Genomic DNA, 26106 nt, shown 5'->3' on the forward strand with positions numbered 1-26106 from the left:
GAGCCTGCCAGGCCATTAAGTAGCTTTTGACTTTCAATATTAAGTGCCTTCATTGCAAAAAAAGAAAACTTACTTTCGGGCCACAAAATAAGCCCTAAATTTCAAATTTAGTGATTTTGAATTTTCATTTTTTAATATTTAAAATTAATATATTATTATAATACTGGTCCGGTTCGATCTCGGTGGGTGGATTCACCCATGGATTCAGTAACCAGGCTGGTATCCACCTGTTTCCATAAATTGGAACTGAGAACTGAACTGGTTCTCTTGTTTAAAGCCGTTCCAATCTAGTTCTAATCGATTTGGGCGATTTCTAATTCCTTTGCAAACCCCTAATTGTGCCAAACTAAATATTGCAAAAATACTATAGTGTACATGATAAGGGAAAAGTACCAAAAAAGTTCTAAACCTGTTGCATTGATACCGATTCAATCATAAATTTTTTAATTTGACCAATTTAGTCCTAAATATTTTCCCATTGATACCAATTCAGTCCATCTAGCAAATTTAGTTTAGAAATCGTTGATGTGGATGCTAGACATCCATGTTGCGTTGATGTGGATATTTTAAAATAATTTTTTAATTTTTAATTTAATCTAATTTTTATTTTCATGTTCTTCTTCCTTTGCTTTGTGGCTGGTATCGGCCATAGCCAACAACCGGCCACAACCGAGGGTTGGCGAGGTCATTGCAGCCATGAGGGCGACCCTCGCTTATGGCCAATGAGGGCCGCAACGCCCTCGCTGGTTCTTAGCTATGGCTAGTCGCCTTACATGGCCGGTATCAACCTCGGGGCAAAGGAGAAAGAAAAAGAAAAAAAAAAAAAAAAAAAAATTTAAAATTTAAAAATTGAAAAAATATTTAAAATATTTAAAAATGTCCACGTTAGCACCGTTTGTGCCACCTAGGATGACCGGCGTCCACATCAGCGATTTCCAGTCTAAATCGGCTGGGTGGACTAAATTGGTATTAATTGAAAAATGTTTAGGACTAAATTGGTCCAAATGAAAAGTTTATGATTGAATTGATACCGATGCAATATGTTTATGATTTTTTTTTTTGTACTTTTCCCTACACAATAATCTTTCATAGTCTTAATTTTCACGGTTAAATCCAAAATCGCAAATACAAGGCAAAAATAACCAGCTCAAGAAAGCCAATCACACTAATACTCTCTTACGGAAGTTTAGAACATCCTCATTGAATGTATTCTTGTAAAATGATCTATTGTCTTCTTCATAGAAGAAATAAGCCAGTCACAAATATCACATTGCAATTTATGGGGAGCAATAAATATTTTTTTTTGAGGAGCAATAAAAATGTAAAACGTGCTCATACAAATTGAAATTTTCACATCTCCAAAGTCATATGGTCGGCAATATCACTCAATTCAATCAACTTTAAAAGTTAGAAGGATGTGCAATGGTTTATTGAAATCGTTAGAGTCCCCATCTTCGAAATATTAATGAGAAGATGACATATCTAGTTATGTTACAATTGTGGAGGCAACCCTTAGGCAATAACTTGTAATTATAAATAAATTATTATATATGTATATGTATATGTATATACAATACAATACAAACATTTATATAAAGTAGTAGCATACCCAAGCGCTGCACGGACGTGATTTTTTCATTTGTTTAAAATGGGAATATGTATTTTATTATACAATGTTCCTTAAATTGTATCATATCTCATATAAATATTGCTATTTTGAATATAATAAAGGTAAAAATTTGGAGTCATATGGGACTAGATAACAGTCAGAAAATTCCTAATTATTGCTGGTATATATCACGTAAGGATATTTCACATTGTAGTATTGAGAGAAAATAATGAAAAAAAATTACCTTGCTGTATTTTTTTTTTGGGTAAATATTACCTTGCTGTATTTGTGTCTAATTATTTCGTTATTTCTATTTTCGACCGTCCATTGCTTTCTGGAAGGTGAATTGGAAATGATAGAAAAATCGTGCACCACTTATTTGATTGAGAAGTTTAGTAATTGCCACAAATAAGATACTTAGAGATTGATTTGTCTGCCTTAAAAACCTATCTGGTCGCCTTCTTTGAAAGTATTTGCTTAAAAGAATCATATAACCCATGAGAAAACCATTATTAAGTAGGCAAATTTATGGATTAGAATATACTCATCATTACATGGGGCATGAGCAGATCAAATGTTTTTGTTTATTTTAAATGAGATGAAAAAATACATTTTTTAGAATTTTGAATAAGGGTACTTTATATCTGGCCAAGCACATTGAAATGCATCCAAACTTTTTTCCTTTTTTGGGAAAGGCATAAAGAGAGAAATCATAATTTCCCTTACTGGAAGACCTGCCAAAATTATTCTAGTCTCTACAGGCCCAGTTAGATTGGTTTTATAATTTTTACGTAATACAATGTCTTTTCGGGCCCATTTGACTATGGTGTGCAATTGAACGGGAAAATGTTGTCAGTGCTGGGCATTGATGTTTAGAAATTATGTCAAAATCAGATACTCGCTACCGTTTGATGAAATAAGACGAAGGTTTGGATTTTCTTTAAACGCTTGTTTTAGTTGTAGACAATACTAGCTCACGTAATTATTTTATATTGACTTTCAGATGAAGAGTGCACGTAAAGCTAATCGATACAAGGAGGACGATATATACCCTTTTGCTTTTCGCGAAGAAAGGAAACTATTGAACTAACGTACGTTCGAGGGCAAATGAAAAGCATGACTACGATCTTTATTGCATCAAATGGAAAGATGGGTTTGGTGAGCTGGCAACCAATATTGAGTCAGCTATATATCCTAGAAGGTCGTCTTATGATTAGGCGCAATGGTGTGTTCTTAGGTGAGAGATTTCAACCTACAGCATCTATGTTTAGACCACTGAGGATAACAAGGCGAGAACTATTTGAGCGATTCTTGTCTATTAAAGTTACTTGTTCAATTATAGTGACACGATAACGAGTTTGATGATCCATGAAACACTTATCTTATAAACACAATTTGACGGTAGATTAGTACAGTAAGTCTCATGTGATTAATTTGTGTCTATGCTTGAAAGTGGAAATCAAACGAAAAGAATGTGGAGGTCACCACTAGCTGAAGTGTAAAGTCCCTCTTCAACTTATGCCCATAGGGAAAGCTCAAATGAGTGGAAGTTAGGTGGATGAACTTGAAGGGCAATCCAGGTCCAATTTGAACTAAAAGTGGCCGCCAATTTCAGGAGAGTAGAGAACATCGAACCATGTCCAAAAGCTGTAATTCTCCAATTCACAGAAAGCCTGATGATTTTCTCCTTTGGGATTTTCCCAGGAGCATAGGAATTTTAGTGGAGAATGACATTTCTAGGACAAAACTGCCTCTTTCTCAAGATGTTTATTGTTTTTGGTCCTACAGCGAATGAGGTGATCATGACACATAATCGCCACCTTGATACTCATGGTTGCAAGAAATAGGATTGAATTATTTTTCAGTCAGTCAAAACAAACGTTCAAATAGTAGCTATTGTTCTAGAACTCAAAAGAAAAATAAATAAAAATAGCAGCCACTGTTCATACCCCAAAGAGTAGTGGCTATTGGTTTCCTAAAAAAGAAAAAAAAATACAAAATAATTTGCAAAAAAGGGAAGGGACAAGACAATAATCATTAAATTTCATGGCTTCATTGTGCTAGGAAGTGTTTTTCTTTTTCTTTTTGTAGCGACAATGTTTGCATATACAGTGTTCGATAAGCGAGCTATGCATGTAGGAGAGTTAGCATATACCTTTTTTTTTTTTTTTTTTTTTTCAACTCCTTAGATTTCATCATTACCTAATAAAAATGCTTCTAATGGTTAGGGACTTCACCCTGTCTTGTGGAAAGAAAAGAGACATATATTAGTTTCCTTTTTCTCTTAGAAATTTTTTCAGAAATGTTGTGGCAATAACGAAGCAGGAATCTTCGAATGGGGTCAACAACGTAAGGACAAAAGAAGTTGTCCCTATTAATAATGTTGGGGCGTCATGCAAGCCCCAGAGCCAAGAAGAGTCGTGTTCAAATGAAGCTCGAATTGACAGTCATTTGGGCCGTCGTTTTATTTAATTACTGGTCACATAATTGAATAGCTTAGCTTGGGGTTTTCGTCCCAAGAATGATAATGATATAAAAGGCAAGTCCCTGTCTGTCCTTTTTCTAATGACAGCCAACAAATACAAAATGGTCCCAAAAAATATTAATTGGTCATGACGTCGCGTATTTGGTAGGATTGGCGATTCATGGGCACATGTCGAACTCCAATTTTGAGTACGTGTAGCTAGGAAAACAATGTATCTTTGTCTTGCTCTCATTTTTATTTAAAATATGCTTCGACAAAAATAGTATAATATGCCAACTTGTTGAAATTCGGCGGTTCGTAATCTTTAATTTCGCTTGACAAACCAAAATAAATTAGAATAAAAAACTAACAAACGTGAAGCGTTTAACAAAGAATTTTATTGGGCATTGAATCATTTTAAAGAAGAACCTGAAGCTCACGAGTCTTTTAATGATGGAAGTATCAAACAGGCAATCATTGTTGCTAGTAAGTTCATATTGCCTGAGATTGAGAACCTTAATAAAGGAAAAATCGACGAGTGAATTACATCGAGAAGTTCTGCAGAAAATGGAAAATCATAAAATGGTTTATTTACTGCCTTGTGGAGTTGATTTTGTATTTTTAACTGATTTATTTTGAGCATGTAGAGCGTTAGTCGTTTCCCTACATTTTAAAGTAGACTAAATCCTTATTAGAAGAAAAAATAGGCCAATAAGAACATCCTAATGAGACAAAATAGGCCAGGATCCTAACTCCATTTTTTAAATTCATCTTAAGTGTAGCACGCTTCGATGGTACCACCAATCATGGTTGGAGGAAATAAATTGGATTAAGTTGCCAGAAATCAAATTCAATTCGGGAACTATAAGGTGGAGTGGAACTTTACAATCATCATCATAGGCCCACTGTCACTATCTAAACAGAGAAAACTGATGCATTTCCCTATAATTATGTCGACCATGGGTGTCGTATGTAATCCGGACTCTTTGATCAAAAGGAAAAAGGATATTTACCTGGACTCTCCTAATCTGGCCCTTTGTCACGTTGAAGTTTTATAGTTCAGTCTAGCAATCAACGGGATTGGTGTCGTGTGTAAATTTAAGAAGATAGCAACTTATGCAAATTTAAGGAAAATTGTTCACTATAAATTGCCAATGTTACTCTAAATTATGCAAAATTACGACATATGAGGACAGTTATTTACCGCTAGGGCCTTTAAGTTTATAAACCGTGAATGAATGTTACAACCATAGAGGTAAATTCAGGTCGACTCCAATTTTACACAAGAAGTTATGGATGCATGAATGTTCAGCCTTATGAGACTTTGGGGTGTATTATTGCATGCGAAGAACAGTGTTTACTAACTCCTCAATTAGAAAAATATAATTTACTCAACATGAACCTATTGATTAGATTTCTCTAGAATGCGTATGTGATATGCATTATATAATTTCTCTAGAATGCGTATGTTATATACATTATATAATTTATTCACACTCATATGCACTTGGCTAGAACCATAGTGCCAAAAGACAATTCCAATGGCTTGGGCAAAGTCTACCGAATCTATGCTTAGAACCAAGGAAAATCATATCAGTCGCGACAAGTATACTATTCTTCAGTAGGCGAATCTCGTGTTCAAACCCTTCAGGAACTACCTTTTAGCTACAGACTATCCACAAATTTAGTTTAGAGTATAGAGACGCTCAAGGATGTTAGGATGGTAACATTTTTAACTAGCTGAACTATATTTTTCAAAGAATCCTACCAGGTTAGAGAAGATGAGGTGTCTTAAAGAGACATGAGAGATTTTTCAAAAGCACACACTTTACTTCAAGAGATTCTACCAAAAACATTACATCATTTTTACCTTATATAGGCTCCAAGAGGTCACATAAAACAAAGACCATGCTCTCGGGTCTTGATACAAACACAGGTTCCGAGAATCCTAGTTGGGAATTAATTTAGGTGATATGAATAGTAACTACGAATAGTGGTTTTTCTAGTCTATTGCTACAGTATTGCTACAGTGACCTCTACTATAGTAATCTTGTTATAGGCCTATATCCCATCTTGGGAGTTGTAGTCATAGTCTAAACTATCCGAATCGTGATGCGCAAGTTGCTCTTCCATGTGGCGTAGTTCAAGACCAATGTCAAGAGCAGGAGGACTATTTGAGATGTGAGCAAATTCTCTTTGCGAGATCAAGGTGTCCTATATAACTAGACTGCTTGAAAGGAACCTTCTTCACAAGTCCCGGAGGGTCCTAGAGTGTCAGTATTTATTCTTTCAGTTATGATTGGCTGAGGCCAATTGGATGTTTGGACATAATGAGAGATGGTATTTGAGTCTAACCCAAGAGATAGGGATATAGGTCATTGATTATAGGGGTTTTGAGAGAAAGGTCCCCGCTTCCCAATTGGGCATAGGATTCTTGAGAGGATTATGCAGGATGGTTTGTGTCTATCATTTCTTACTCTTGTGATTGAGGTGTTCTTGCTCGATTCTATGCTTTATTGAATTCTTCAAGTGCTTGTCTGGCTACAGGTGCAAGTCCATAGTGATCCAATGGGACAGGTCTTGAGTTATCCCATGCTTTTTCAAGAATGGTCTAATTTTCTTGGCATAGGATTCTTTGGAGTTCCCAATGCAATCGGGAAATGATTTATAAATATGAGCTTCCTAAGAATGTGGCTGAGGTTTGTAGATTGTAGTTCCTACTCTAGCTGGAGCACTAGAGAGAGTACTATTATTGTGCACAAAAGTCCATGGTCGTTAGAGAAACACATTGGTGTTTCTAGCTTTGCTCAGGCAGTTCTCAATTCCTCTAGAAAGAGGTGCTTCTAGTAAGTAGGAGGATAAAACCATTTGAGTACAGTCAGGAGGTTTCTATCATTTTCATTTTCATTGTTGTACTTGAATGTAATTAGCTTGGTTAGCTTGACAATGAATTTTCTTGTGGGAAACTCAATAATTATTAAATACTTATTGGTTAAGTACCATAACAACCATCAAAGTTTTTCACGAAAATCATATTCCTTCCGAATTAGTGGATGTATAAATGGATACCTGGGTTTAATTCGAAATGATGAAAAATTGAGCCTCCATGATATCGGAAGAGATTTGCATGAGATTGTCAAGATTTTGAGTGAGGTGGTTATTCTAGATTTGCTCAATGATCTCCTAAGGGTATTCCAGACTTGGCCATTCCCGCATCCTTTCAATCTTGTATATTTTCTTGCTGGGGAAAGAATGCCTTAAAATGTACATGTTGATCTCTACCAGTGCCTTTGATCTGAAGAGAAGATCATCAAGTACATTTTTCTTTCCTACAATGTGTTTGGCTTCGAAAGAATATTTGGAAAATCATTTAGCCCATTGAGATGGTTGGGAATGAGGAATTTGCTTGTACTTAAACTTGGTTATTTGGGGAAAAGATACCATATTCAATTCTGTTGGAAAATGATGGCCAATAAGATGGAATTCAAACTTTTATTTATTTATTTTATTTCACTCTTGACTCCCTTAATTTTTTTTAAAGTAGAATGATAGTACATTTTAGCCTGCAAGAACTTTCCACTTTTGTATGCGTAAAGATGTCGCTTACCATTGATTTCTTCAAATAGTATGGTTGCTTAGTATTCATCACTAGTATCAGTCTAAAGTATTAGGGAAATCCCTTATGATGTTTTGAAGATGACAAAATAAATTAAAGGCTACTAACGTGTTTAATGGTTGAGTAATAGACTATGTAGATGATAGAACATGTAAAGAATATTGTCGAAGTTTATACTTGAAAGAACCGGAAGATAGACTCTATGTTGAAGTTGAACTAATTTAAACTATGTTTAGACCTTAAGGTTAAATATGTTTAGAAGCAGAATATGTTCAAACTTACGTACAGATTATAAAGTCTACTTCAGACGGAAGATACTTAGACTTTACTTCCGACAGAACACACTTAGACTTTACATACATAACGAGACACAAGTTCAAAATGTGACAAGGTCCAGAATGAGTCATAAGTTCATAACATAACAAATTCAAAACAAACATGTTCAGAATGAGACAACTTGATAGATCGTAACACAAACCCCAACGTATAACGACTAGTGTTTTGGTTTGGATTCTACATCAAGATAGATTTGATTGACTCAATTTAATTGATTGACAATTTGATTTTGAAGACAATAACTTTCTAAATGAAGAAACTCTACTTATGGAAATCAAGATTTTGTTTGTATGGACAATCAAAATCAATTTGGAATTCTACTTCTGTCACTCAACGGCTATTAAATCTTCTTGATACAGATTTGTCTAACGGGTAAATTGGAAGACGATCCTTTATATATTGTCCAACGGCTAGTTTGGAAGTGAAGGAGTATTTAAGGAGACCAAAGATCGAGGAGCAAGCAAGAGATGTAGCGTAAAATCTAGAATTTCAAAGTTTTAGTGAACTTTGATCATACACTTGTCTTTCATGAGCTTAAATGTTTGTGATCATGAGAGAAATACCAAAAAAGTAACTTAGTGAGATAGTGTTATTTATCACTAAGTGTTTGTACTCAAACACAAAGTTGTAATCTCTTGTTGATCATATAGTGGAATCCAGTTAGAAGGCTGCCAGTGTGGGAAAGTTGACGTAGGCTTAATCTAAACCGAACCACTATAAAGCTTACGCACAATTTTCTCCTCCCTTAACTCTTATTATTTAAGTCTATTGCATACTTACAAGTTATTTCAGAAATCTGTTTCATCGTATAACAGATTCTAAACATCTACTAGAAGTTTGGTGGCTCGTTTGTCAGACTTTGATCTTATTCAAAGTTTGCTTGCAACTTGTTTTATTTCGCATTTATTTGTCAATACTTTTTTTAAACACCTAGGTGTTCGTACTAGCATCATCAATTGGTATCAAGCCAAGTGCTTGTTTTATTGAAGTGTTTTTACTTTCGAGCTAAAGATTTTCTATGACTAGTATCTTGGCTCTGGAGTTGGTTGAAGGACAAATCAACACCAAGCCACCATATTTCGATGGAAAGAAATACAATGTTTAGAAAAACAAAATGAAGACATTCCTAAGATCTAGAGATCCCTTACAATGGGATGTTGTGAAAAGATGAATCAATCTCATTGCTACGTCTACATCAAATAAGAATGGCAAAGACAAAGAGATCGAACCCCATGCTCCTATGCCTCGGATTGAGATGTACAAAAAAGAAGATCTTAATGCAAATGCGCCTTATGAACCCCATGCTCCTTATTTCTGATTGAATATAATAGAATCTTTTCATGTGAAACAGTTAAAGAAGTTTGCGATAGACTTTATGTTACTTATGAAGGGAGTAATTGTGTAAAAGAGACAAAAGTAAACTTCCTACTTGGCCAATATGAATCCTTCAAGATGAAGTCAGGAGAGTCAATTGGAGATATGTTCAGCCATTTTACATTGTAAATGGTTTAGCATATCAAGGACAACTAATTTCTGCTCCAATGAAGGTTAATAAACTTCTGCGAGGTTTTTCAAAAGATTGGAACCATGTTAAGACCTCAATCTAAGAGACTCAGAAAATTGTGCCACTCTTAGTTGATGAACTCATTGACACCCTTCAATCCTATGAAGTAGAACAAATTATTAATGAAGATCCTGAAGGTGAAAAGTCCATTGCACTTAAATCTAACATTAATTCTGATGATACAGACTCAGAAAATGACATGAACGACGAAGAACTTGCTTTATGATGAAGAAATTAAAAAAAACTGAGTAGAAAAGGAAGGAAATTCAGTGGAAGAAGACAATATAAGTAGAATGGGCAGAAAAGAAAAATGAAAAAAGATGACAAGCAAGGAAATATATGCTTGATGGTACATTCAGACTCAAACTCAAATTTAGAATTCGACTCAGACACAAACTCAAAATCCGACAAGAAAATCAAGGTAAGTCAAATTCCTATTAAAGTTTCTAAGTACATAAATGAGCTTTGCTTAAACCTTAAATCTTCTCTTAAAAGGATGTTCAAGCTAAAAAAGTAGAATTCATGGCTTAGGCAATAGGATCTTTCTCAAAAAGAAAAGTTTGAAATTTTGTAAAAAGATTTTCTACAAACAAAAGAAAGTCGAGATTTACTTGTCAAGGAAAATGATTTTTTAAAGAAAGAACTTTTGAATATTTCGACAAAATTTTTAAAGGGTTCAAAAACATTAAAGCATATCATTTCTTTACAAGTACTTTACTATAATAAGTCATGACTTGGTTTTAATAAGGAAAGTGATTCTCTAATAGACTTTTCTAAAGTCAAGGAGAGACTTAGACAAAGACCTCATAGACTTGCTTACAAGAAGCATTTTCAAAGGATCTTTACAAAACCTGTTGGTCAAAATGTCTCCAAGTGTTCAAATTGTGGAGACTCCGAACACTTTGAGAATTAATGTCATAAATTCTAGAGACCAGTTAAGAGAGACTCGATAAAAACAACATACTCTACTAACTCTCATGGATCCAAGAAAATAAGTGGAAATTTGTTTTATGAGATATTAATTCATTATGCAAGATAGTCTCCCTTAACTACTTTGTTATGATGAGTTTACAAAGAATATTTGATTATTTATGAAGATTGCATATTTTGCTTTAACAAAAATGAATGATCCAAATTCATGGATACCAAAAAGGAAATGGGTTCACTGCAAGAAATTCTATAGGGAGAGAATGTTTGCGAATTTACGTAAATTTTGGTGCAATAAAAAAAGTATCTCATGCGAAGATTGGGAATAGTCATCTCTTAAATCAATGGTATATTTCAAACATATACCTTGGGTAAGAGAATAATTTTTTTTTATCATCCCACCTTGCAAATTTCAACTCGATTTTATGTAGATTTTAGATGATTGCTTATGAATTATATATGATTTATATTGCAAATATCTCTTATTATAAACATAAGGCATTGCATTTTTTTTACTGCTTGATTTGGCATGTGATAGAAATATCTGCTTTCTTTTTGCGAAATGCATTAATAATATGTTTTTGAGATTTATGCTCAAGGAAATCCCTTTTATTCATGAAAGATATTATTTCTTGTTCATGGATGCTCTTGTTATATTTTTAGAAGATATCTTATATCTAGCAAGTTTGATCCGTAAATCAAAGGAAGATGTTACATGATATTTTTGCAAGGATTGTTATATATTATACAAGAATTTGCAGGTGGCAAAATAATCTTTCATATAGATTTTGGAAAGCTCGATCCAAAAATTGTGGAGATTCTATACTATTTTTTGAAGGCTAAAAAATTCTCTTCTTCCTTTGTTCTCGCAAATTATTGAGCAAGTCCCTAATGTGTCGTATGAAAGGTTGAGTAGTTTTGAATTTAAATATTTGATAATCTTATATATGGTATTCAATTTATTTATTTAAAGAAAGTGCATTATATATTACGTGGATATAATAACAGCTTATTTGTGCAAAAAGTTTGTTAAGTTTATGCAGATTGAATAAAATAAATTTTTGCCTTGAATTTCAAAAAGCAAATGATCGTTACAGATGTTGTTGTTACAAAGAAATAATGGAAAAATATTTTGTTCAATTTGCACAAGCTGCAATTAGTGCTATTCACAAATTTTGTCCTAATGATAGGGGGAGAAAATGAATCCAAAAGAAAGGAAAGACAATTAACTGAGGGGGATCATTGATCAATTATGGAAAAATACTTTTGAATTAATCATGATCTTGATTATTATGGAAGAGAGGAAAAAGGTAAATGTTTTAGAACTTATTAAGTTCTATAAAATCCGATTAGTGCATTTTTATTACTTTTTGTCATTAACAAATCTCTTATTTATATTATTATTTTATTATGACAAAAAGGGTAAGTGAAATTTATAATGCATCCGTGATTTTTATTAGATATTTTTTAATATATATGATCGAAGTGAGCTATATTACATATCTTTGATGTTTGACTTACTTTGTAGAAACTAATGTTTTAGAAATTGTGTTTCATGGAAAATATATTTTTTATCGCTTTATATTCTCTAAGTGATACCATTTTCATTGTTATCGCTTTTTGATTATGACAAAAAGGGGAGAGAATATAGATATGTATATGTGTTGATATTATTCATTGCATAATATAGAGTTGTGATTATATTTCTACATATTATTATGCTCAGTCTATTTGCTTTCTTTTGATTCAAATCACATTTTTTGAAAATCTAAAATTTGATAATTGATTTATCAATATTTTAGAAAGTGTGATTACACATCTGCATATTCAAAGATTGTTTTGCATTATAAAAAATAGAGAGATTGTTAGGGAAATCCTTTATGATGTTTTGAAAATGACAAAATAAATTAAAGGCTACTAACGTATTTAATGGTTGAGTAATAGACTATGTAGATGATAGAATGTGTAAATGATATTATCGAAGTCTATACTTAAAAGAACCAGAAGATAGACTCTATGTTGAAGTTGAATTTATTCAAATTATATCCAGACCTTAAAGTTAAATATGTTCAGAAGCAGAATATGTTCAGACTTACGTACATATTATAAAGTCTACTTCAGACGGAAGATATTCAGACTTTACTTCTGATAGAGCACACTCAGACTTTACATACAGAATGAGACACAAATTCAGAACGTGGCAAGGTTCAGAACATGACACAAGTTCAGAACATAACAATGAAGCATGTTCAGAACGAGACAACTTGACATAACTTAACACAAGCCCCAATGTATAACGGCTAATGATCTGGTTTGGATTTTACATTAATATATATTTGATTGACTTAATCTAATTTATTGACAATTGGATTTTGAAAACAAGAACTTTCTAAAAGAAGAAACTCTACTTATGGAATCAAGATTCTGTTTGTATGGACAATAATAATTAACACGAAATTCTATTTTTATCACTCAATCGCTACTAAATCTTTTTTATACAGATTTGTCTAACAGGCAGATTGGAAGACGATTCTCTAGATACTGTCCAACGGCTAATTTAGAAGTGAACGAGTATTTAAGAAGACCAAATACCAAGGAGCAAGTAAGAGACGTAGCGTAGAATCTAGAATTCTAAAGTCTAAGCAAACTTTAATCATACACTTGTTTTTCATGAGCTTAAACGTTTGCGATCATGAGAAAAATACAAAAAAAGTGACTTAATGAGATAATGTGATATATCACTAAGTGTTTGCACTCAAAATTAATCTATTGTTGATCATATAATGGAATCTAGCCAGAAGGCTGCCAGAGTGGAAGAGCGGACGTAGACTTAATCTAAGCCAAACCACTATAAATCTTATGTGTAATTTTCTCTTCCCTTAATTCTTCTTATTTAAGTATGTTGCATACTTATAGGTTATTTCAGAAGTTTGTTCCATCGCATAACAGATCTGAACATCTACTAAAAGTTTGGTGGATCGTTTGTCAGACTTTGATCCTCATTCAAACTTTGCTCACAACTTGTTTTATACCACATTTATTTGTCAAGACTTTTTTTAAACACCTATTTACACCCCCTCTAAGTATCACCCCCTCTAAGTGTTTGTACTAGTATTATCATGAATAAGTCTTTTCCTAGTAGATGGTATTTGCAATGGGGGAGGAGTTTGCATAATTTCTTTTAGTTCTACTACTGCCTTAGTTTGAGTATTTTCTCAAGGTGAGGGATTTTTCTTCAGCATCAATTACAATGTAATCAACAACTTTGCAATGTTTGAAACAAAATCCTTGAGAGAATTAATTATCCCAATAAATTATTGAACTTGCTTTGCGGGTGAAATCCTTTTTTTTTGGAAATTTCAATAATTACCTAGTAATGTGTGACCTTAGATAGTATGTACTCTTGTTAAGGTGCATACTTAGGAATTTAATTTCCGTCTAGGCAATGTTAATCTTTTTTTGATAGAGCATGATTACATATGTCTTTACAATTTTTGCAAACTGCTCGAGAAGTCGATAGTGAGATTCTTCATCTGGGCTGTGAAGTAGTATGTTATCAATATGAATTGTTGCGTTAGGCAGAATTGGTTAAAAGATGCGGAACATGGCTTTTTGGAACAAGGAATGGGCTACTTTGAGATCGAAAGGGAGAACCTTCCATTAAAAATGCTGGTTTGGAATACAAAATCTTATTTTGCGGATGAATGCCCGATTGCAAGAATTCGGCTTTGAGATTAGATTTGGAGTAGATGTGCGCTTTGGTTAGTCCAACAAAAAGGGTATTTTGAGATGGTAAAGGAAATTTATCATCTTGAAGGAAAAATGTTGAGGGGTTGGTAATTTATGACCAATTGCATCTTTCCTCGATTTTACTCAGTTGGTTTGTTGACATAAAAGGCTTCACAAACCCATTAGGAGTCTGATGTTTCATTAAGGCCTTGTTGACATAAAAACCTTTAATAATTGAAGTATCAGACACAAGAAGTCCAGTATTCTTCAAAAAGAAAAAAAAAAGACTATAGTATCTAAAATTGAAGAACTAGCATCAGTATCTATAAGAGCAATGATTGAGACTGGTTTATCAAACTTTGAGGTGAAAATTTTCATAGGAAAATGGGGGCAATAAACTCGACTATAATATATACTAGGGTCTAGGTCTGCAGATGTTAGGGATAAGTGAAAAAGATCTTTAGAATATGAATTAGAATCAGTTTTGCTAAAGGTTTAATGGTAAGGAATGACACAAAAAGTTTGTTCAGTTGGATCTTCATCAATGGAAAACAATGATTCAACATCATCATTCTCAAGAAAGACACTATTTTGAATTTCAGTATAGTGTATCAGATGATTCTGACATTTTTTCGCCTGGGAGCAATTTTTGGCAAAATGATCTTTTTTGTTGCAAATGAAGAATTGGATTGATTTTTTGTGGTTTGAATGATCTTTCCATTTTTAGAAATCGTTTTCTCCGAAAATGTTTAAATCCATGTTTGGATCTTCCTAACTTGTATCTCTTGAAATGCTTCTTTTTCTTGGAATATATTTTTACAGGAACCATCGCAATCTTTCTTAGAGCATTTAATCTTAAGGCGTTGGTGAGAGCAAGCACCATTAGCTCTCGATCATCTTTGCTAAATTTTTTCATCATTTGTCATTTGAGACATAAATCATCAAGATAAATGAATTTTTTGTTGGATTTCTCCAAGGGGAATGTCCACAATTCTCCTTTGTTTGTTGAGAAAAGATACGTCAACTTGTTAGGAGAGTTTTCTGGGAATAGAGGTTAGGAAAACTTGCTTCAAGTTTATATCAGCTCCAAGGTCATAGAAGAGTTTGAGCATCTCTTGGTAATGTTTGTTGAGATGCCTTTTCTAGAAAGAGAAACATTTTCTTTTGAAATATTCTCTTCTTTTGAGCTCAAGTAAATCAGTGGGTTTACCTATGGAAAAAATTATAGATAATTCCAATGGCTTGGGCAAAGTCTAACATGAGCAAGAATTGCATTTGGTTTGAGTACGAGGTTGATTGCCACCAATGTCTGAGGCTTCCAGTAAACCTCGTGACAAATTCAAAAAGAATCTTATATTTGCTTTCAACAGTAACAGCATGAGTATTTAGCTAGTAGTGGAATTTTTTAAATCTTTTTGGCCATTTGGAATAGGGAATATCATCAAGGGTGAAAAATTATTTGAAAGAGGAAATGAGAATTTGGGACGGGTTGTTTGGTTGAATAACCTCTAGTTCAAAAGGATTTGATTCCATTTCCTATTTTGGTAGATCAGCCATAAATATTGAAAGTGTGGCTAGTACAATAGGAAAGGTTTCAGCAGTGGGAATTGAAAAAGAAGAAGAAAATGAAAGAGATACTAAGTTGGAGTCCGATGTTGTGTCTATTGGAAACATTGAGTCTGAAGGAATTTGTTCTTTTGAGGTTGCAGGATCAAGTTGTTCACCTTCCTGACTACTTAGGTCTTTTATGAATAAGATAGCATCAACCGATTTGAATCCTCTTTCACATATTTGAAGGATTCCTCAAGAATCTTTTTTTCCCCTCTCCCTCCTTAGCCTTTCCATTTCTCAGAGGCAATTTTGCATTTCTACCACATCAGTTCTCTCTTGTCAGGTAGAGTTTTTGCAAAGACAACAAAGACTAAAGTAGTGGTGGTGGAGAAGAGTACTCAATCCTAAGCAGAATGGGGAATGGATCAGAATGCTTAAACTTTCCTTCTTCAAGGAGTTGGATCTATCTTTTGAGCTTCTCTATTTCAGGTTTTGGGCTTTTAAGATAGTGATATCCTAAATACTATCATGATTGTAGGGCATGAAGCATTTTCTAGAAATCTAAAAGCATTTTTTTTGTTGAATTCATCATATCTTTTGAGATTTCGTTACACATCAACAATCCTAGAGTCAATTGTCTTGAAGGCATTATTGTGCGCGAAAAAAGTTTTTGGTTGCTAATTCAAAATAGTTTCAACAATGAGTTTTTTTTTTTTTTTTTTGCCAACTATGTTCATCCACATTAGTCGGGGTGGGAATTTTTGGGACATGATGATATCTCCCCCATGGATCAATAAATTATTCAGTGGTAGGGAAAAAAAGCTTAGAGCATTCTCGAACGAGAGGGGAAAATCTGCCTCTTGGAACATTGAAATAGAAAGGTTAACTTCTTTTTGACAGTTTTGACAAGATGGTGTTTCTTTTGGTGGTTCAAGTGGGATTAAATTCCTTTTCACCCACTAAAGGATTGGCTTGTAAAATGAAGAAATAACTGGTTTTTTTTATAAGGAGGCGAGGGTGGTGAAGCTGAGGGTGATGAGGGTCACAATGCATATGAGGGTAGTGGAGATGGGGCATAGGAAACCATAAATTGAAACTTATTACTTTTACCAAAAGTATCAATAGAGGGGTCTCCATTCAAGTGCCTTTGATATAAACCATCTCTAGCTTTTCGGGCTTTTCACTTGGGCTTTGTGGCCGAGTCTACTTCATTAGGAGAATTTATACATGAAGAAAACTGGTAAAAAGGATCCCAAAAACAATTATCATAAGGGTCTTTGTAGTAATGGACATGATTCCCATTACTTTGGAAGTACTGGACAAGTTTCTTTAGGTCTGGCTCAGGGAGCGGATTTGGAACACAAGGTTAGATCATAAACAAAGTTTGGAAGATGGAGGGGCTTTCTTCATTTTTTTGGCTAAATTTGATAGCAACAATGCCATCCTTTTTCCTTATGAATTCAAAATCTAAGGATTGGAGTGGCTTGTTGTTTTGATGCAAGTTTTTATAATTGGTAATCTAAGTCTCTGGAAGGAGCTTAGACAATTTTTCTTTAGGAATTTGCCTAGGAAAATGGATACAAGAAGCTCGATCATTCTACATGGAGATGAATAAAGCATCTTCATTTCCATTTTGGAAATTGAGATCAAAGGCATGATTCTGTACTCGATAGACCATTTGATAATGAAGGGTTGTAGTGATAGAGTTGGTAGTTTGGGGTGCTCCGGTGAGTTGGATTTGAACCTTCAAGAAAGAAAACAACTAAAGATATGAAAGAGCAACATTGAAGTTTGAATACAAGATTACAAAGATTGTCCCAGCATTCAAGGTGGTTTGGACAATGCCAATACAAAAATGCTGATATTCTAAGAACCAAGTATCCAATAGGGTCATTCTCATCACAATTGGCAAGCCTTTTCGACCATGAAAAGTGAGTGCAAGTCGCATAACACCATAATGGATATGAGAATATCCTTGTTGAGTCCACTATTTAGGAAATTCCAGAGGAATCTGGATAGTAACAAAATACTCATTTTCAGTGGTTGGAATAGGGTGCTGGTCAAACTTGGAAGACTGCACATAATCTCTTACTTCTTTCAGAGTATAACAAATAGAGTCATATAGAGTGGATTAGAGAAAACAAAGAGGGTGGTTTAGCAAAAGCCGAATGGGGTTCATAAGAGGAAGCTGGATTTTAGAGATTTTAGTATCATCATCAAGAGAGACTCCATAAAGATAGTTGATCTTAGAAGCATTTGATACTTGAAACTCAGATAAAGAGGAAGAAGATGAAAATGGAGTAAGAGTTATAGGAGCATTGAGAGTTACTTGAGTAATATCCAGATCGGTCATGATGAAGAGAAATTTTTCTCTACATTAAATTCACCATCTAAGCACACAGAACATTTACAAATGGAACCATGGCTCTAATATCAATGAGGGGATCTATGTTTAGAACTAGGGAAAACCAAATTAGTTGCAGTAGATATGCCATCCATCAATAGGCGAATCTCGTGTTCAAGCCCTTCATGGACTGCATTTTAACTGCAAATTACCTAGAGAATTAGTTTATAGCATAGAGACGCTTAAGAATGCCAATAATTTAATGATTGAACTATCAAAAGATGGTAAGGTAGGATATGTATAATCCAAATTTGAAATGTTGCAGGGTAGGAGTACCATGAGATGCATGTTTGTGACAAAGATAAAGACAAGCATGTATATAAACCCGATTTGCATTCTGAGCTCAGAGTTTTATCGTCTGGTCCGCGTCAAATCTGGGGCCAGATCATTATTATTATTAGCCTCTTCGTTCTCATTCACCGAACAGCCCTTCATGTTTTATGTCTGAACTACTACGTCAGTCGGTGTGCTTGAGGAGAAGCAAAAGCTCAGAGCCCGAATAACCCAACTTCTTCCATCCATGGCTCTCCTCTGGACCTTACCCGGTATGTCAATACTATCGTGAACAGCGTCTCTGCGATGAAATTGACGTTGTTTCTTTTGTAAGAATGGAACTTATTTGTTCATAGTACTGTATTATTGACATTTTGACATGTTTTTTTGCCTTTCGATGCATGCTTTTGCTCACTTAGTCGGTAATGACAGAGGCTTACTCCAGTTTTAGCTTTTCACTCTTTTTCCTTATATGCTGAAATCAGAGGCATTCTCTTGGATATGTGATGGAGAGCTTGATTTCGGTACTTGCACCCAGAGTAGCATCATTGATGGCGCCAACCTGCTTTTCCTCTGCTCTTTCTACGTCTTGTGGATTACCAACAGCCTTAGGAAGCACAACGCCAATGGAAACAGCACTAGGAAGGACTCAGTACTCATTGTTGTTGCTGTCTGTTGTGCATTTAGTAGCCTCACGCACTTTGGTATCGCCCTCCGGAGTCTTATACTTCAAGCCAACATAAATAGACCACAGAGCTGGTTGCTTCACCTTGTTAGAGGATTGATATGGATGTCTTTGACAGTTTCATTGCTTGTTGCGAAATCCAAGTGGATGAGAACCATAGTCACTCTTTGGTGGGTTGCCTTCTGTTTGCTCATCACCGCTCTGAACATCTGGCTCTTGTTGAGAGGGCTCGGAATCGGAGTTTTAGACATTGTGACTTGGCCTATAAACTTTCTCCTTCTGTTCTGTGCCTTCAGGAAATATGTTATGGTTCCAAAACCGAACCCAGATGAGAAATTATACGAACCTCTATTAGGTGCGAAACCTGATGAATCCCACTCACAGCTTGGCTGCGCCAGCTGCCTCAGCAAGTTGACATTTTCTTGGATTAATCCATTGTTACGCTTGGGGTACTCGAAGCCGCTAGAGTTCAAGGACATCCCATCTCTTGTCTCCAAGGACGAAGCTGATCTGGCCTATCAAAAATTTGCAATCGCGTGGGATTCGGTTGTAAGCGAACAAAAGGGTTCACAGAGTTACTCAGTTATTAAGACCATTGTGAAAGTATATTTGCGGGAGAACATATTCATAGGCTTATGTGCGCTTTCCCGAACGATATCTGTCGCTGTTTCCCCTTTGTTACTGTACTGGTTTGTGAATTACTCGAATGGAGAGCAGGGAAATTTGTCAGAAGGGTTCACGATTATTGGATGCTTGATTCTTGCCAAGCTAGTGGAGTCCTTTTCGCAGAGACATTACTTTTTTGATTCCAGGAGGTCCGGAATGAGAATGAGATCGGCTCTTATGGTAGCGGTCTACAAGAAGCAATTAAAAATTTCGAACACTGGAAGAAAACGACACTCAACTGGCGAAATTATGAATTACATTGCTGTGGATGCGTATCGGATGGGTGAATTCCCTTGGTGGTTACATTCCACTTGGAGCCTCACGATGCAACTCTTCCTGTCCATCGGTGTCCTCTTTGCGGTGATTGGCATTGGCGCTCTTCCAGGCTTAGTCCCGCTCCTCATTTGCGGACTCCTCAATGTGCCTATCGCCAAGATCCTCCAAAACTGCCAGTCCCAGTTCATGACCGCCCAAGACGAGCGGCTCCGGTCCACTTCAGAGATCCTGAACAGCATGAAGATCATAAAGCTGCAGTCGTGGGAAGAAAAATTCAGGAACTTGATCGAGTCACGCCGTGCCACTGAGATGAAGTGGCTGGCCGAAGCCCAGTTCAAGAGGGTTTACGGGACAGCGCTTTATTGGATGTCCCCGACTATAATTTCTTCGGTGATTTTCTTAGGTTGCGCTCTCCTGCAGAGTGCACCATTAAACGCTAGTACTATCTTCACGGTTCTTGCAACGTTGCGGGTTATGAGCGAGCCTGTAAGGATGATCCCTGAGGCCCTGTCTACATTGATCCAAATGATGGTTTCTTTTGATCGTATCAACGCATTTTTGGTGGACGATGAGCTAAAGAACGACAGAATAAGGGAAGTCCCTGTGGAGGATTCGTCTAGTACCACAAGCATACAGATTTTATCAGGAAATTTTGCTTGGGACGTGGAATCTGCAATCTTGACCCTGAAGGACATAAACCTGGAGGCCAAATGTGGGCAGAAGATTGCGGTCTGTGGTCCAGTTGGGGCGGGCAAATCATCACTTCTTTGTGCTATACTTGGAGAAATAACCAAAACCACAGGAACTGTGAGTTTTCAAGACATCTATGCCCGTAAGATGTGCGCCTCTGTCACGCACCTAACTTTGATTATTTCATGTATCTTGATTTAGGTTACAATATGCGGATCGACTGCCTATGTATCTCAAACTTCCTGGATCCAAAGCGGGACGATTAGGGACAACATACTCTACGGAAAACCAATGGATGAGGCCCAATACAAGAAGGCCATAAGAGCATGCGCACTGGATAAAGATATCAGCAGCTTCAGTCATGGAGATCTCACAGAAATAGGCCAGAGAGGGCTCAACATGAGTGGTGGACAGAAGCAGAGGATTCAACTAGCTCGGGCCGTCTATAACGATGCAGATATCTATCTTCTCGAAGATCCTTTCAGCGCGGTCGATGCACACACTGCTGCAATACTTTTCAATGTAAGAAGTTGAGGTCATATTTTCCTAGGGAAAAAATAATCGAGAGAAACGCCAATCATTAAAAATCCTGTTGTTCTTAAATCGAGTCTTTTACTGCAGGACTGTGTCATGGGCGCGCTTGAAAATAAGATGGTCATCCTAGTGACTCACCAAGTGGAATTTCTCTCAGATATGGATCGTATTTTGGTAAGAACCGGTGTTCATACTTCTCATATGCACAATTAGAAAAGTTTAGGCCAGTGGTACTTTCTTTTTCAGATATGCTAAACATGAATCGCTTTTTCTGCTGTGAAGCTCCTGGAGGAGGGACGTGTTACACAGTCAGGGAGCTATCAGGAGCTCTTGATTGCAGGAACAGCATTTGAACAGCTTGTGAATGCTCACAAAGGAGTTTTAACCACATTTGGACCTTCAAACAGTGAAATCCCCGGTGAAACTGCGGATTCCTTTTCAGTGAAGCATGAGGAATCTAAAGAGAGTAGACAAGTTGAGATATCTGAGAAGGCCCACCCGGGAGTGCAACTTACAGAAGAAGAAGAGAAGGAGATCGGTGATGCTGGGTGGAAGCCGTTCTGGGATTACATAATGGTGTCGAAAGGATTAACCCTTCTGTTTTTCTGCTTATTGATGCAGTTAGCATTTGTGGCGATTCAGGCTGCATCGACCTATTGGCTAGCACTAGCCATTCAATTTCCCGACATTAGTAGTGGCACTTTAATAGGTGTCTTCACGGGCATTTCCTCGCTTAGTGCTGTGTTCGTGTACTTAAGATCCTTCTTTGGAGCTCATCTGGGTCTAAAGGCCTCCAAGGCCTTCTTTTCAGGTTTCACTGATTCAATATTCAAAGCTCCGATGCTTTTCTTCGATTCTACTCCAGTGGGGAGGATTCTGACTAGAGTAAGATCATTCTCTTATTCATGTTTCAATATCTTCAGCACTATCATTTTGTATCAAGCACTTACCATATGAAGAATTAGGCTGACATTTAAAATCTTGCAGGCTTCATCAGATTTCAGTGTACTAGACTTCGACATCCCTTTCTCTATCATCTTTGTGATAGCTGCTGGAATTGAGGTTCTGACTACAATCGGGATCATGGCCTCAGTCACATGGCAAGTTCTCATAGTTGCGACTTTTGCAATGGTTGCTGCAAAATATGTTCAGGTAATTTTTTAAGACTAGACCTTTTAAATTTGACTATATCTATTGATCAAGAAGGGCTAACCATGTTAAGTCCCTCAACTATAAAGGCCTATTACTTGGCATCGGCGCGCGAATTAATAAGAATTAACGGAACAACAAAGGCTCCTCTCATGAACTATGCGGCTGAGACATCACTAGGTGTGGTCACCATTAGAGCTTTTAACACAGTAGACAGATTCTTCTGCAATTTCGTGAAACTGGTGGATGCTGATGCGAAACTTCTATTCCACTCCAATGCACTTATGGAGTGGCTAGTTCTGAGAATAGAAGTACTTCAGAACCTGACCCTACTCACCGCTTCTCTTCTTCTGATTCTACTCCCTAAAGGATATGTGCCTCCAGGTAAATAAAAACTTACATTAAAACAGCGAGAACTTATTGAATTATTGGAAGTACTAGTTAAATTTATTTATTTGGGTCTTGCAGGGCTTGTGGGGCTATCTCTTTCTTATGCTTTTTCGTTGACGGGTACGCATGTTTTCGTGACCCGGTGGTATTGTTACTTGTCAAACTACATCATCTCAGCTGAGCGGATCCAACAGTTGATGCACATACCATCTGAGCCTGCAGCGGTCGTGGAGAATCATAGGCCACCTTCTTCATGGCCATCAGAGGGTCGAATCGAGCTGCAAGAACTAAAGGTACAAATTGCAACTCAAAATCAGAAATTTTTTGCAGGTTGCTAATACGAAGAGTTTTTTCCTACTTGGTTTCAGCTAAGGTACCGTCCCAACGCACCGCTCGTGCTGAAGGGTATTACATGCACATTCAAAGAAGGAACCAGAGTGGGGGTTGTTGGAAGAACAGGAAGTGGGAAAACGACTCTGATTAGCGCATTGTTTCGATTGGTTGAGCCAGCAAGCGGGAAGATCTACATCGATGGGCTAGACATTACTTCCATTGGATTGAAGGACTTGAGGATGAAGCTCAGCATCATCCCTCAGGAGCCCACTTTGTTCAGAGGCAGCGTTAGGACTAACATGGACCCTCTTGGCCTTTACTCTGACCATGACATTTGGATGGTAATATGTACAATAGTGCTCATTTTTGGTTTTCAATCTTCATAATATGTCTCCCAATTAGATCATCCTTTTCATAGATGTGGCGAACCAACCCTTGATTATTTCATAATTTGTAGGCTCTGGAAAAATGTCAGCTCAAGGCCACAATTAGCAGCCTTCCGAATCAGCTGGATTCTTCTGGTGAGCATCATGTGTTACATTACATGTCAAAATCTAGTCACAGATTGGAAGTCACTAAAATCCTACTAAGATCTGACACTAATTGCTCGTAGCTATGCAGCAGTGCCTTACACTACATGATCGCGTACCTTCAATCAAAATGATTCTGACTCTTTTTTATGCTAATGGGAATGTTAACGGCTTTGTTCAAAATTCAAACAGTGAGTGATGAAGGAGAGAATTGGAGTGCTGGGCAGCGGCAGCTATTTTGCTTGGGAAGAGTTCTATTGAGGAGGAACAGAGTCCTAGTTCTTGATGAAGCCACTGCTTCGATTGATTCAGCAACTGATGCTGTTCTTCAGAGGATAATCAGGCAAGAGTTCTCAGATTGCACTGTGATCACCGTGGCTCACAGAGTCCCCACGGTCATAGACAGTGACATGGTCATGGTCCTCTCTTATGGTAAGTTTCTAATCATCCTCTACATTTATAATTTCTCTCAGGATACAATCACAAATCCATTTTCTTTTTCTAATTTGAGTCCTGGCTTATTCTGGAAGCATTAAAGACATATCCGTCTCATTGTCAATTGTGATGGGTATTTTAAAGATCGCATCGTGTTAAGCCGATGATTTTCCAATGATCCGTGGACAATTAGGCAAAAAATTGATTTTGAAAATTTACTATGATGGGAGTGCAGGGGAAATTTCATTCCGTAGCTTACTCAAATTAGATATAATAAAGGTTTTTTATTTGGCACACTGACCCTGTGAAAAACTCAATGACACAAGTAAGGTTCAGACACTAACACATTTATTTTTTCAAATTACGGTAATTGTAATCATTCCATTAGTAAATGCGAGTTTTCAATTAATAAATGTTCCTATAAACAAAATTAATTTTTTCCAATTATGAATTCTTAATAGAAAACTTAGCCAATTTCTTTCAATATTTTTAACATCGATCTGATTGGTGTTTTTTGCTTCATTTTTTAAAGGAAATCTGGTGGAGTATGAGGAGCCCTCAAAGTTGATGGAGACCGATTCCTGCTTCTCCAAGCTGGTCGCTGAATACTGGTCAAGTTGCAGGAGAAGCTCCTCCCTCAATTTTGAAAATTATTACTGCTAAGGCACCCTTGCTTGTTGTCACTAAATAATTAGTTTTCCATTGTGCCTATAATGTAATAGCTTTGTAATAAAGTGCATTGCAATGTTAGTTGATGGTGATTCTACGTTGTTAAGAAACGAGATGATGGGATCTAAAGCTAAGTCACATGGAATTGATCTACTCTACATAACTTGTCTCATGTGTTTGTTGAAATAGTACTTAATATTATTTCATCATTCCTATTATCATATCACTGTTTTATAAGATGTATAAAATGGTATATGTTTTGATAATGGGTTTAGGTTAACTCATGTTTGAGGCTGCTTCCTTTAAGTGAGAGGAAACATAGGTCCATTCTGGTAATCTAAACGGAGGAAAATGATGCTTTTCCCTATGATACAACCATTTTTATTTTTATTTTTTTGTCTTTTTTCATTGATTAAACGCCGTTCAAATTGATTTCAATGTTGTCTGGTTCCACCGCAACGAGTATATATATGGTCGAATTTTTGTCACAAGCATATGATAAGGAAAAATACCCACCAAAAAAGCATGTAATAGAAAAAAGAATGACGAAATTCGAGAGTCGAAAGTTGCGATGATTATCTTTCCGTACCTCGGTGACATGTCCCAACGGTCACATTCCCATCATAACTTCATTGTATCCACACATTAAGCGGTCGAATTTGAAGTGGGGAAGTTCTATGGTTCAGTCCAGCAACTGACGGGGTCGTTCTCACATGTAATTTGGACTGTGGGACCAGAAAAAAAAATTAAAGAATACTTATATGGCAGTTATAAGACTTGGGTGATATAATTAAATGTGAAGGATTGTTAGTAACTTCTCATTTACAAATACTTATATCGCAGTTATGATTATTGAAGACAACTACAAAAATGGTTTCCATCACTTGCGACATTTAGAGATATTTTATGATGTTATAAGTTAACTCAATTCGTTTCGCCAAAAACAACTTATATAGAAAAACGTTTTTCAAATTTTCCTGTGTAAATACATTCAAAAGTGAGAAAACGTTTCCCACTTTTTAGGAAATAGAAAATATTTTTTATTTCTTTTTCACTTCACCGACTTTCAACAAACACATTTTCATATTATTTTTATGTTTCTTTTTCTTTTTTATTTTTACAAAAATTGAGTTTTAATTATTTTTATTTTTTCCTTTTTCCTTTTCTTTCCTTTTTTGTTTCCCTTCCTTGGCCGGTCGCCCATAGGTCTGTGAGGCCCGAGCTCACCAAATACCAGCAATGATTGAGCTTGAGTTCGCCCAACCGCCTCGGGCAA

At 36.0% G+C, this 26106-nt stretch overlaps 1 protein-coding gene across 1 annotated transcript; it reads left to right on the top strand.

Annotated features, from left to right (window-relative positions):
• Positions 1-18549: 18549 nt before the first annotated feature.
• Positions 18550-25012, top strand: LOC104423034 (ABC transporter C family member 8-like). Its single transcript, XM_010035492.3, has 12 exons — positions 18550-18745; positions 18959-20907; positions 20992-21312; positions 21412-21498; positions 21607-22209; positions 22312-22476; positions 22563-22857; positions 22942-23156; positions 23232-23537; positions 23654-23717; positions 23919-24158; positions 24694-25012. Exons 1-12 carry the CDS (start codon positions 18721-18723, stop codon positions 24822-24824), a joined length of 4401 nt encoding a protein of 1466 aa, XP_010033794.2. The 5' UTR covers positions 18550-18720; the 3' UTR covers positions 24825-25012.
• The last annotated feature ends 1094 nt before the right edge of the window (positions 25013-26106 follow it).

This window comes from Eucalyptus grandis, chromosome 10 (assembly GCF_016545825.1).
Source record: "Eucalyptus grandis isolate ANBG69807.140 chromosome 10, ASM1654582v1, whole genome shotgun sequence".
Classification (NCBI taxonomy): domain Eukaryota; kingdom Viridiplantae; phylum Streptophyta; class Magnoliopsida; order Myrtales; family Myrtaceae; genus Eucalyptus; species Eucalyptus grandis.